The 14,224-nt window shown below is 38.7% G+C and overlaps 1 protein-coding gene and 1 long non-coding RNA gene across 16 annotated transcripts in view; one reads left to right on the forward strand and one right to left on the reverse strand.

Moving 5' to 3' along the window:
- The window catches only part of RBMS3 (RNA binding motif single stranded interacting protein 3), a 695,185-nt gene that overhangs the window by 583,344 nt on the left and 97,617 nt on the right, over positions 1-14,224 (reverse strand). For 11 of the 15 annotated variants that reach the window (XM_038175453.2, XM_038175454.2, XM_038175452.2 and 8 more), the window contains one exon: positions 7,619-7,687. The exons of 1 other annotated variant lie outside the window; for it this stretch is intronic. In XM_038175453.2, coding sequence (XP_038031381.1) covers positions 7,619-7,687 — 69 coding nt within the window. Of the gene's footprint in view, positions 1-7,618; positions 7,688-9,407; positions 9,450-9,660; positions 10,106-14,224 lie in introns of those variants that run through there. 3 more of the 15 variants (XM_038175459.2, XM_038175458.2, XM_038175457.2) reach the window with 3 other exon arrangements.
- On the forward strand, positions 10,143-11,378 carry LOC110352418 (uncharacterized). The gene is made up of 2 exons (XR_002401343.4): positions 10,143-10,254; positions 10,351-11,378. It is a non-coding gene; the product is annotated as an uncharacterized lncRNA (long non-coding RNA).

The following is a 14,224-nucleotide window of genomic DNA, read 5'->3' on the forward strand; positions in this document are numbered from 1 at the left end:
TGCAATTAAATACCAGTGCTATCTCCAACTTTGACTGACAACATTTCCTGAGAAGGAAACCAATATATTTTCTTCTCACTCTTGAAGAGGAGAAAAATGTTACAATACTGTGTCTTGGAGTCCTTATGTTTCCATAAGGATTATACTTCAAATTTAATGTTTAAATATTATAATTTGAAGAAATTTCTGAACTTTGAATCTTTGGGTCACTGCTGATATAGCACACATACAGGAAACTGGCTGAGATGGAGGAGTTCAGAGAACAGACCAATTAGACAAAGAAGCATCTGGTTTAAAAAAAAGTAATGCAAATGAAACTTCAGATAAGAAGGTCTTGAAGATTTTAACATAATTAGCTTACCAAGATTTAAATCTCCATAATTTCTGCAAAACATGTACTTGCCAGACTAGGACTGTAATGCTAGATTCATGTAGGTGTTGTGTAACATGAATTAATGCCTAAATCTCATGTTTAGAGTTTTATATTTATGTGTCCATATGCAATGGACACTGGAGACACGTGTCCATATGCGTATTTATTAAAAATATACAATTTGTATGTATGCAAATTATACAAAACAATGTATTTTAATACAAATATACATATTAATTACAGACAATACACCATAAATCTGTGATGTACATAACATTGCATATACTAGGCATGTAATAATGAGCAAAATTGCAGTACTGACCACAGACATATGATTTTTTTTTAGTCCTCTTGTGAACTTACAACAGTATTAATTCTTTTATATATCATGCCTTGCAACAAGGCTTTCACTAGCTAGCCTTACTTCTGCAAGGCACGGCCTCCACCTCATGCTTAGGTTTAATGAATCAAAGGTTAAGTCTAACTGAGGCTTGTTGACATTCAGCAGGTCTGTCTGACAGCAAGTCAAGAAAACCCTTAACAGGAATTCACTTTTCTCATTCCACTTGATTTTATTCCACATGCTTACCCAACTGTGATTTTTTTTAAAAAAAAAAGATACATAACTAGGAGTCAAAGTGCTGTAAGAACTGCCCTCAGTTGCTGTAAGACTATTATAAAGTATGGCATTGAGGTATGTTTTATCCTGAAAAGATGTATTACAAAAAGGAGGGCTTTAGGGATTTTTATACTCACAATTTATCACAAAACTGACAAATTTCCCTCATTAACTCTGATTAAGCCCACTGAATTTTGCTACAGTTTTTTGGTTACATGCCAAGTGCCAGGAGGCAGTAACATATTTCTGTGGCTTGGGTTGTCTGGTCTGTTTCTGGAAGTTTGCCAGATCTCATCTGACCTTTATAACAGGGTTTAACCCTAGTAGTTGGACCAAGTCATTCTTGTTAAGATGAACAGACCAGAGCAACTCAAACCTAGGTCAGTAGCAAAGAAGCATCATTGCCATTTGACAGCTGTTCAGTGGCTTCTGGGAAAGAGTGTTGGTTTTCTCAGTACATTTTCTAGTGGACAAGCACTTAACCTAAAGTTTACTGACACAGTTTGCAATGCTCAGCTGAAAGGCAAACTGCTGAGTCAGCAGGGAGACAGTGACTTTCTCAATACTTTTTTTTTCTTCAAGTCAAACTTGAGGCACCACAGGAAAACAAGCAAACAGAAGGAAATCGGAACAGCTGAATATGAGAATATTTACAGTATTTGAAATCAGGCATCTTCCACTAGTGAAAAAGGAAAAGTCACTTCACAGGAACAGATCTTTTGAGCCACTGTTTGTGTTCAGTTAACATGCCAGATACCCTAAAGGAAACTCACCCATCTTCCTGCTCTAACAAGCGATGAATTCTACCTGCAGGTCCCTTTTATTTTGCATACAACCAGGCTGCAACAGTCTCAGCTACTGCTGCTGCTTCTGCCTGAGCCATTTCAATGGCTACCAGCAGCCATAGCCAGGATGGCTTCCTAAAACTACGTGAACACACTACTCCCGTACTAAATAACATTAATTCTAATAAGTAATGAATAACATTTATTTTGGCTTCATGCACTAATGGAGAAACTACTGAACTAATGTCTGCATATAATTGTCTTCTTATCAGATTGGATTAAGAAAGGATTCTTCACCAAGAGAATGGCCAGGCACTAGAACAGGCTCCTCAGGGAAGTGGTTGCAGCACTGGGCCTGCTGGAGCTCAAAAAACACTTGGACAAGGCTGTCAGACATGGCTTGATTGATGCTCCATACATGCAGTCCTGTATGGAGCCAGGAGCTGAACTTTGTGATCCTTGCAGTTCCCTTCCAACTCTGGATATTCTATGACTATTAAGGTATTACTGCTCCAGTACATATGCAGGAAGAATATAAAGCCAAAAGCAAGGCAAAGGGAAGGGAAAGAGAAGTGTGGGGAAGGTTGGCAGTAATGAGGAGTAAACAAGAAAGATTAAAGTTCTATATGCACTGAAATCTCTGACCTGGAATTCAATGAAACAGCTACCCCAATAAACTAGGACATCAATCCTCATATTCCTCCTTCTTGGTTGGGATTTCTGTTATCTCAGTCATGAAGTTGTACAATAAGCTACCATACACAGTGTTAAGAGTTAGCCTATTTAAAATTTAGATCATACACTGAGTGGTTATCAACATCCCCTGTCTGTTCCAAGTCCTCCAAGAAAGCTGCTAACCTCTGGGCACAAAACTATAGTACTTATCTCTATGTTTAAAGATCAGGATATTAAAGAAAAAAAAAACACATTCAGACCTTAATTAAGGTACTTATGCTGAATTCAGCAAGGGACAAGGCTCCATCTGTAAGAAGCAAGAAGCTTGTGTTGCCAGCACCAGAAAGCCAGAGTAATAATTCTGTAGCAAAGCAGCAGAGAAGCCAGACAGAAGAGCAATATGGAAGCTGAGAATCCTCCTGTCCCTTGGCCCATTGGACACCATTTCATTTTCTGTATTTTTGCTCCATTAGCTCCAACTAATGCCTTGCTAATAGGAATAGGGTGGGGGAAAGATGCTGAAATGCTCTATATTATTTTTAATGGCATTTAAGACACACCAATTGTTCTGCAGGCTCATTTAGCACATAGCACTAAAAAAAAAGTCCATATACTTTTATAAAGTAAGATAACAGAAGCATCTCCAAATCCTAGCAGTCCTTTTGCAAGAGAACTGCAAGATTGTCCCGAAGGTGCCAGCCAACAGCAAGGGCCAAGTGAACAATCTGTCTTGACAAACTCCCTCCTATGCCTACAAGCAAGAAGAGACTAATTCAGAAAGTATCACCGTCTTCTGCTTGCATATTAAGTGGATTTCTTTGTGAAATCTGGGTAGGAACTATTCACTTTTTGCTGCTCATCGACATCAGAAACATACACATGTTACAAGGATTGTTGTGCCTTTCCTCTTTCTTTTAAGACACTTCATCTATTGATTCTTCAAATGGCTCAACCTTAAACTGCCATCTGAAATACTGCATTTCTTGTTTTCTAATTTTTTTTGTTGTTGTTACATATTACCTGCATCAGCTATACCACCCCAATAGGTTCTAGCACTCGGCTTTCACGTCATTACCAGTAGAGTATTTTGATGTTAAAACTGCTTCTAGAGACAGCAGAGCTGCAATTCCGAGTGCCTTACATCCCACCCTACTTGTGCACCTACAACTCCTAGCAGGAGACAGACCATCCCACACAGATGCATCGTCACTATAAGGCACCCTGCCTTGGCTGCCATCCCACTCCACAAAAGCAGCATCACATTAGAAATCAGCCATATCACCATGCCTGAAAGAGTGCTCTACTTTCTCCTTCATTTTCATCAGCAGTGAGCACATACAGTCTTCAGAGTACCACCGAAGGACTAAATTCACTTCAGAGTTCCTCACAAAATTGCTGCAGACTTCACACATCAAGAGAAGCCACTAGCCAGGAAAGGCAGCACAGGTAATTTTAGCTTATTGGTATCCATTTGTATCTACTCCTTGATTCTATCCTTCAAGCAAGTTTAATGCATCTGGAGCCAGTAAGGTCCAACACAGCTCCTTAGATGCCATTTCAGAAGCTGAGATCTGGTTTGGCTTGATTACCCACCCCCCCATCCTCTAATTAAATAGATTAATTCCTTGGCTTCAAAAAAAAAGTCAACCTTTTAGACTACTGGCTTCTTATTTTGACACTGAAAAAGTAGAGAGCTTGAAAAGAAAAAAATACTGGCTTGAAGCAGGTAATGTGTCTTTCCCAGGGCAGTCAAAAGGAACCTCTTAATCAAGTTTTAAAGATACCTCCCCTGCAGCAAGACACTTTCCCAGGCTCGAGGGGCAGGGGAAAAAAATCTCTGAACAGCTTCACATCAAAAAACCTGAGCACACAAATTCCACATGCCCATGAGAGCGATGAGTTAATAGGAACTTATTAAAAACCTTCCCCAGATAGCGTATTTGAGGTAGATAAACATGCTTCAGCTTATCCAATACAAAATATAAGCATGTCTGGGTAGTACAAAGCAAAATAAGTCAGTGAAAAATGTGTTATTTTCAGTGACTTGTTGACCCCACCTGTAGAACCCCTTCAGATCTCTCACCCAATGGACCTTCAAACTTCACACAGACAGAGAAAATGAAAGAAGAAAACTTGGGGGAGGGAAAAGAGGAAATCAGTTTAACTTTTAACATTTCTTAGATGTATCAAAGGTCTCAGCCATGTAGCTCTATTAGGTTTCTGTGCAGATTCTTGTAAGATCTATGTGGAAAAGCCTTCACTGGGCTCACTGCATGAGGCTGAAGAAAATGCAGACAATATGAATCTGAACTTTGATCTTTTTCTTTCTTGGAAAGCCATCTTCAAAAAATGTTAAAATAAACTATATATAGATGCTGGCAAGTTGCAAGGCTGAATACAAATCTCTGATCCAATACAAATATTTTGCCACTTTCAGCTCGTGAGAGTGCACAGCAGTATTCAGGTCTCCCGAACTGAACCACTGCATGGCTACACATCCTCACAGTTGGTACTAGTATTTGTAATATCCGTGAGGCAAGTTTATAAGCTTATTAAACCCAAAACACAGAAGACAAAAGCTTACAATAAACAAGGATGAAAAAGAAAAGATTAGAGTGCAAATGACAAAGGAAGGCAAGATTAAAACATGTGGGGTACAACACAGGTGGAGGAAAATTACCACAGGCATGCTTTAATACAGTAAAACCATTTTTTTCCTGCAGATGCTGGATGGTCTAGACATACTTTCAAAGAACATTCCTGGTAGTTAATCCCTCAACTCTACTAGGGATTTGACAGGGTTGTAATGCTACAAGCAATCTTTATTATGTACTTATCTTTCCCCTCCCTCCTCAAAAAGGAAATCAAGTGTGTAGAGTGTAAAGTGCATTTCTTATGATTTGTTAGGATGATCTCCTCCTGACTTAGGAATGTGTCTCCCATTAACCTTAATGAGCGACTGCAAACATCCAGAAAGAGGGGAACAGTCATTGCCATTTCTGCCTCGTGCATACTAGTGGAACTCCATGCATTTTTCCCTACTCACTTTGTGATCCCGTAGTATGGAATAAGAAACAAGCAGTGGAAGGAATTAACAATCTCCCCCAACCAAACGTAAAAATTCAATGCTTAAAAAGGGGAAAGTACATAGAAGCCTCAGCAAGCAGATAGAACGCATATACAGAGTAGACCAAGATTCATAGAACCCAGAGAAAACAAATATTAAGATTGCAAAGATGGTCAAACAGGTAACTCACTGCATTAAGCATTTAGCCGCTTTCTTTCCCATCCCAATTTGAACACAAATGAAATTCATCATTTCTCTCACTTCAGTGTTCAAGACCAAGACTCAAATTATTGGAAGTTTCCCCTCTTAGCATATACATGTGCGTAAGAACAAAATCCAGTATGCTTAGTGTTTTAAAGCAGCAGCAGAAGTAGAAAGACATTAGAAAAAAGCAAACGTAAAGACTCGGGGGAAAGCAATGTTTATATGATCATCTCTGATCAAGTAAGTTTTGAAAGAGGGAAATGTTTTAAATGAAAGATGGCGTATTTCAACTAAAGTCAGTCATGTGCTTGTCCATAGTCAAAAAGGGTTGGTTTTGATAGAAGAGAAACATCAATTAATATTCAATTTTTAATGAGAAATAATTTATAATAATATTGCTTCCTGACCATTACTAAACAGTTTTTTCCCCTCTGTTTCCTGTTTATAACAAGTCTACCCAAATATTTTATACATTGTAACTACTTTATAACTTAGTTGTTTTAAGTAGTGGAAAAACATTAGGTGGAGGGAGGGCACACTGAAAAAAACACAGTTTCATGCACTGCTAAAGACTTTGTTAAACTCATTTCCAGCTTAAATGACAGTCAAAAGACTGGAGGATCCATCTACAATAGTTTCCATGGTACAATGGTATCAGGGATGGTTACATCACTGACAACATATTCAGAGGGTTGACCAACATTACCTGCAGCTGGGCCAGCCTCCCCTCTCAGCAGCTAACCATTGTCACAGCTAATCTTCCTTTTCAGACACATGCACATTTCCTTTTGCTCTGGTGACCTATCACATCTGCCTTCCAGCCTCCAACCTGGAACCCAACCATTATCAAACCTTAACGGAAGGAATTCCCTGGAGATGAGACAGGTCCTAATCTATTATCTGCTTTCCAGGTCTTTTATCTGGTTTCCTTTTTGTCAAAGTCTTCAGCCACTCAAATGCATTTAATATTACCAGGCAAGCCATACTTTTAACACACAGAGAAGTCATCCCATCAATATAACATGCTTCACAGAAACAGATTCCAAGAAAAAGACACACTTAAATTAGCCTCCTAATTGTCACTTCAGACTATCACATGTCCTTTTGCATTGTTGACACAACATATTTTTTCTTGGCCACTAACCATAACACAGTGTTTTCTGGAGGAATTCCCTGGAGATATGAAGAATCTCCTAATACATCATCAGATTCCCAGGTCATTGTTCTGTTTCCCTTTTTGTTTAGGTCTTGAGCCAACCAAATGCATTTAATATGAGCAGACAAGACCATCTTATTGCACACAGAATTCTTCTGTGTTCCCCACCCAATTAGCGTGTTTCACACAAACCATATTCCATGAAAGGCACTTCAAAAATTTGGTCATCTGATCTTCACATTCATCCTCTTAGGCCAATCCCCCCTCTCAAACCAGCCTCCATTATCAAATCTTTTCTGGAGGAGTTCCCTGGAGATATGAGACAGGTCCTAGTCCGTAATTAGATTCCCAAGTCATTGTTCTTCCCTTGTTGTCTAGACATTGAGCCATGCAAATGCATTTAATATTAGCAGGCTAGACATTCTTTTAAGACACAAAATATTTCAGCCCTGTTGTGTGTCCGTTCCATTTCCCCACCCCAGACCAAGCATCATGATTCACACAAACCATTTTCCACACGATTGCATTACAGGAGTCATAGCCATACAACGCCTCTTCCATAAGCATGAACTGCATCTAACAGTCCGTCACAGGACATCCTGCAACAATCTCAGAGATGAGCAGGACCTACATGGGTTAATGTAGGTAGATACCTCTCCCCAGTCCCCTCAGAGATTCGTTTTAAAAGGAAGCTTGTGTCATCCTGAGCTTCATATCCTTTTTGACAAGGGCAAATTACCTGATGGGGCTGTGAGCTGGACCATCTGCTGTAGGAAGGAGCACCTGAAGTCTTGTTGGCTGTAGTTCTCTGCAAAATAGAAGATTGACATCTCAAATATTCACCATCTCCACCATGCACATAGTCACCTCCCATTTCAACCACATAAACTCCCATAATAAAAAACAAACAAAAAGTCTCAAGAAGCCGTAAATATGATATGGTACCATTACAACCAGAGGTGAAAGAAGTCTGCTGGATCTGCTACTAATGAACTCTTTAGCCTTTGACCTTACAACCTCAGCTTTCTCCTCAACTTCTGCATATCACCTACACTGCAAACTTAAATACTGAGCCCTAACCTAAGATGGGGCTACTCAGCTTTAGGCAAATATGCTCTAAGTTTACATCCATCTCACAAACTCATCATTAAAAGAATTTGTCTGCTTGTTCTACAAAGTTATATTTTTATTTTTTTTCCCCCTAAATCAATAGCGGTTTAATTCCAGACTTCATGCTACTGTTACAGAAGCTCTTTTGAACTCACAGAAAATTAAGTTAGGTTTTTCTTTCAGGATCCCTCCAGCCTCACTCCAAAGTCAAATTTTAATATATAGCACTCAAATATACCAGTTATTTATCAGCCTTCTCCTGGAAGAGAAAAAGTCTGTCTTAATGATTAATCCCTGTACTTTCCTCTGCATTTGTTTTTATCAAATCAAAAGGAGTCCATAGCATGGCCTTTCATATTCATATTTTGTATGTCACTTACACCCCTTATAATCAAAAGGCTTTTTACAGTACAAAAGAATCAAAGCAATATGAGATCTATCAGAATACCAGTAACAGGATGGATGCTATAATGGGAGCCAGATTCATATTTGAACGATTTGGATAAGCTATATTTAAAAAAAAAAAAAAAAAAAAAAAAAGGCAAGTAAGACAGTCCATGTAAGATTTATAGTACAGTGTAGTATACTCTTTGTAAGTATGAAAATAAATAGCTTACAGCTTTTAACACCCAAGGATATAGTACATTTCAACACCATTTATAACCACTAGGGCTTATAGATCATTACATATTCTAGAGCTTGCATGTCATTCATATTAGTGAGAAAGAGCCACTGCTGTAATCATGCTTTTGTATTAGTCTATCAAAAAACAATTATTTTACAAATTTAATTATTAGCATTACTGTATAACATATCTAACTTCTACTAGACACCCTTAAAAGGATAAGCATTTTTAATGAACAGTTATGCTGTGCAACAGAATAACTCTTTTGATAAAAACTTCAGAAGAAACAAAATGCACACAACGTTGATTAGTTTATGAGAACTAATGAAAGCTATCTTCTTCTGCTACAGAAGAAAGCCTGGTGAACCTATATGAATGACAAGTTGAGTAACAAGATAGCTGCAGTTTTTCCATTTCAAGGGCATCCCCGAGAAAGATATCCCACAGAGAAACAGTATCATAATATTACTACCGAACAGATGAACACTTTCCAGACTAGGCAGCAGATGAATACCTTAAAGACATGGGTATTGGATCATTCTTTTGAACACCCTTGCAAACAGGAGAGAGTAAGAGCCTCAGAAGTTCTTCGATATTAACCTCCATCTTCTGATTTGATTAAGAGATGGTCATTGAAGAATACTCATAAAACTAGTAGTATAAAAAGTCTAATCTCATCTTTTATTCCCCCATCTGCCCAAGCTCCCCCTACCCCCCATTCATAGATCAACACACAGAACCACTCACATGTTACTTAGCAATCACCATACAAAGTTATAGTGAAAAGGCTTACAGCATTCACACACAGGAGTTTCCACATCAAATCCTTTGGAGTAGATTCTGAAAGATTTAGAAAGTATTTCACTCTGAGAGCCTCTCCAAGTTTTATAGAGTTACAGGGAAAGCTTTAACGCCAAGTTGCCTCAGGGCTATAGCATTTGAAACAGGTGACTTAGAAAAATTAAAAATGCCTACACATGAACTAACCCCAAGCACATACACACTTGTATTTTCCTAGAATCTGTAGAAATTAGGAAGCCACTTACCTGGAGGAGTTTGGCCATTTATGCCCAGCAGCCACAATCAGCAGCTACAGCACAAGCTCTACCAGATGAGCAATTTCTGCATGCAGCTCACAACACAAAGGAGACCTCAAGGCACAGGTTTTTTTGTAAGATATTTTACCAGGGAAAACCTGGGCTGCACTTAGCACCTTAAGGCTCTTCCCTTTCTTCAGGAGAAGTCACCTCTCTCATCACTCTCCCTTTCAAGGAATAGGGAAGACATACACAGAATATTTAAAGACTTTCTACTCATAAACCTGCACTCTAGCTTTGTACAGCTCCTTAACAACATCATTCAAAAGACCTAAACCAAGCACCTCTCCACTTCCCCAAAGCTTCCAGCAAGCCCCCAAGCTTCGTAAATCTTCCATCTAGCCATTCTACCATCCCAGCTCCCTCCTGCAAAACCATTCTCAGCCATATGGAGGTACAAGCTCCCCTCCCCTCTAGAACTATTAAAAACTAATTAGGACTGCTGATTCTAATCACCTGCTTGTCCAAGCTGTTCCTAATGTCCTCACCTCTTCTCCTCTTTCCCCCCACCTGCGAGGAGGGCATAAACTCACAGAGCTGCAGGTGACCACCAGTCTTTTTTAAAAGACCAATAAACATCCATTAAAAATTTCAGAAGCATAAGCCATTTTTTTAATTATTTTTTTTTTTCTTCAGCAGACCATGCTTCTGAAGGCAATAAAACTGCTACTTGGACATATGGTCTTTGGTATCTGAGCTGGGAGTTACAGCAAAAGAGACAAGAAGAAAAAAAATGATGCTCAATGTGCTGCATACTGCTGCCCAGGCAATAGGCTGCCTGAAAGGAAAAAATCTGACGGGGAAAATGCTTTCTTTCAGGTGCAACACGTGCTCCAGGCACATAGCTGGATCCGAGCCTGAACGTGAGGAATGCTGATGAAACACCAGGCTACCTCCAAATCCCAGAGAGAGCAAAACAAAGTGCTTTTCATAGCAATGAAGTGCTACAGATAAAAGAAGAGCAAATGATGTACTGTATGTGCAAAGCTGCTGTTTTTACACACAATTCACAGGAAAACAGTTTCCTCTGAAGATTCATGCTACTGAACAGAGTATGCACTGTATTAAGGGGCTAGAAAAAAAAAAACTTTGAGTAAAATACTGGCACATCTGAGTACAGCTCAACGGGAGCACTCCTGAAATGATATGTTACTGTTCCTCTCTTGGGTTGAGGCTATTAATGACTGTGTACAATACAAGCCAAGATTATATGCAGTCCATAAATACATTCTCATGCGTTCATGGAAAGCTTTGCGGCAAGGCCAGATTTCAAAACTGGGAAAGAAAAGCAGAGCACAAAGAAAACGACACTTGTAACTTTACTCCAACAACATTTCTAAAAGCAAAATAAAGTAAACACTCTGATAACTAAGTCAAAGTTTATTACCTGTTCTAGAGCCAAATGAATTTGTAAAACTTTCTGATGGGTATGGCAATTCATCCCATTTATCTTGGCAACGTATCTTAAGATGGAATGAATTACCATCTGGAAGTACCTGTCTCTTTCCATCCACTCACTGGAGAGAGAGGTTGAGCAGCTCGTTTAATTGAGACATCTAACTTTCGATGGGTAATGTTAAGTGAAATTAAATCTGCCCACACTCCTTGTTCTCCTTCCTACCAAGGGACCCAGGCAATTTGTCCTTTTCTAGGGTTTACAGGGTTATTATGGCAGCAAATTTGTTATGTAATCGGGGTACCTTTGAACTGTGTTGTGAACTCCTATGAACCTTTGTTAATCTTTCAAACACAACTTACTGCTAAAGCTGAGAAGCCTTGACTTCCAGGGCTTAGCCAGAATTTTTTGGCTGGGTAAAAAGGGAAGAAATTATTTTTATTTGTAAATGGAGGAAATATAAGATGAAAGCAAATGGAAGATAATACTAAACATTTAATCATCTCAAGAACATTTTTTTCAAACTTACGCTTGTACTACCTTGAGAATAAAGTTACAGTTCAGTTCTAGTTAGAGTTGCACACATAACAGCAGTTCCTGGGCTCTTGACATCCCTGGCCTAAAATCTTGCTGGCATTCAGCAGGTATCTTGCTCATTGGTCTTATTGGAGATGTTCAGAGTTTAGGATGCAGCTATTTATGCAAAGGCTAACATCAAACTACAGTATATATCTTGCACCGTGCAATACAGAAGTTCCTTGATTTTTCCTAAAACTCAAAAATCCATTTGCTAAATGAAGTAGTAATGGTATCTGACAACTGTAACACATTAAGGCACTGAAGTTCTGTCTTTGAAGCTTTCTTTAGACTAGCTTCTCTTGTGGAGGTTTGTATAGCTGTGACTTTTGCAAAGCAGAACCAGTAAAGTTATATTAAAAAGGATCAATATTTAATGGCTGCTTATTGATGGGTACAGGCTTTTGGGTTCGCTTGCTTATTTCACAGAAGGAGTTTATGAAGAGAAACAAGTAAAATATAACATTTTATCCTCTCTTACTATAAATGATGACATTGTCCCTTATTACTCTCCAGAAACATATAACTAGGTGAAGTCCTTTTGCCATTAACCATAGCAGACCAGGAGGGAAGTGGCTGGTTTTGAAGTATTGTTTTTTATTTATTTTCATTTATTGAGCTTTTCCCACAATAATGCAGTACAGAAAATGACAAGTTACTAATTGCTATTTCAAGTTAAATAGCAAAGGTGACAACTCAACAGATTCTATCTAATCAAAAATGGTGCTTAGAGGAATTACATTTTGAAATTGGAAACAGCTATATCTCTTGAAATAACATAGACTTCATGCCTAGATATCAATCTATCGCTGCCCCTGGCCTGGCTCCAGACACTCCCAACCCTTGGTGATTCTCTGTGTGGGGTAGGACCACGCACACGTAAGAATACTAAATCCTTCATAGGCTCTTCCTCACAAATGCCATCTCAGCAGATTAGAGTAGTCTGCTCAGTTGAAAGCATCTTTCTGTGCGTCAAACCTACTACCACACCTGGCTCCAGGGGGGAACAGACCCCACTGAAGCCTGCTCATTACAGATGCACCACTCACCCATGAAGCTATTTTTACTCCTGTACCATAAATATACATGATCCCTTGCTCCCTTCAAAACCTCATCCTATTTTTCAACAATACCAATATTGTGTTAGAAATTCATTGCTAACGCCACTGTGGACATAAGAGAAAACAAATTGCTAATACGTTAAAGATCCATGGTTTCTTCAATACCATAAAAGTAAAATTAATTTTCAAGTTCTCTTTCCTCAAAATAAAAAACCCTCCACAACACACTAAAAAAACACCTACTTTGGAGTGAGACGAGTGCTAAGAAATTCCAGAGACAAATGTATTTATTTATTTTTTGTCAGAAACGTGAAGACAGGAAAAAGGTTGCTAATCAAATTAATAACAGGAACATCACCTCGTTTGCAGCAGTTTTTACTCTATGCAGCAGTTTTTCGACTCCCTGGCAAGCGCTGCTGGTCAGTGGACACAGAATGAAGCATAGTGGTGTTGACGGTGGTGGAATGACAGTACATGGCATGACAATATTGCCTTCTCTTCCATGCAAAGGGGCACAGTGCACTTGTCAGCTAGCTTGGCTGCGGAGTGACTAGCATATGTCAAAGTGACATCATTGCTTCGCAGTGATGAGATGATGCAGGACAATCATCAAGGATGTTGTCCCATAAAAGCTTAAGAGCAAGAAAAGACATTAAAAATAGCAGTTTGTCTGGATATAGCGGTCAGGATGTAAAACGTAACAGACTTGGGAGATGTAAAGTTTGTAAATTGTAAATGAAATACATTTGTAAGTTGTATATGAGAAAGAGGGCAGTGGAGGAAAAAAAAAAAAAACTTTTCTAAACTTTGTTGCACAATGTCATCAGAGATTACTTCCTCTAACTTACAGAAATCAATGTTATGACAGGAAGAGACAGAGCAGGAGAGATATTGACTGAGCTGTCAACCATAGGAGTATATCTCTGTGAACCTGTGGGTTTGGGCTTTGATGAAGCAAATGCATTCAGTGGATGTTTTTACAGGAACTCAAGTACTCACTCAAAGTACTCACTTGTGTTTTATATTCACTCTCTACTCTTGGTTGTCAGCATAGTGACTCATAATTGCTGAGGTGCTATTGCAAAAACTAATACAATTTATCTATTGTTTACCCCAAAAGCTGAATCTTTATGGTTTAGCGATTTTGACTTACTTAACCACGATGTATGGTTTTCATGGCACTGTGATTCCCACTCCTTTTTCTCTTTGTCACCACTTTAATACAGATATTTTTGCACCCTGGAAGGAAAATAATAATTCCGGACAAAACCAGGGTTGACAATATCATGTCTATATAACCTCTCTTTAGACTTACAAACAGGGAGTTTTGCATTTAACAAAAAAAGCTTCACTTACTGACCTCCCATATCCTATATGATTGTTAAAACTAATCATGAATGTATTTGAAATTTCAAAATACATCTTTGAATGGGGATGATGCCCCCAAGCCTTTTAGGTATCACAAAGTGATTAAGGTATT

Source organism: Anas platyrhynchos, chromosome 2, assembly GCF_047663525.1.
Source record: "Anas platyrhynchos isolate ZD024472 breed Pekin duck chromosome 2, IASCAAS_PekinDuck_T2T, whole genome shotgun sequence".
Classification (NCBI taxonomy): Eukaryota; Metazoa; Chordata; class Aves; order Anseriformes; family Anatidae; genus Anas; species Anas platyrhynchos.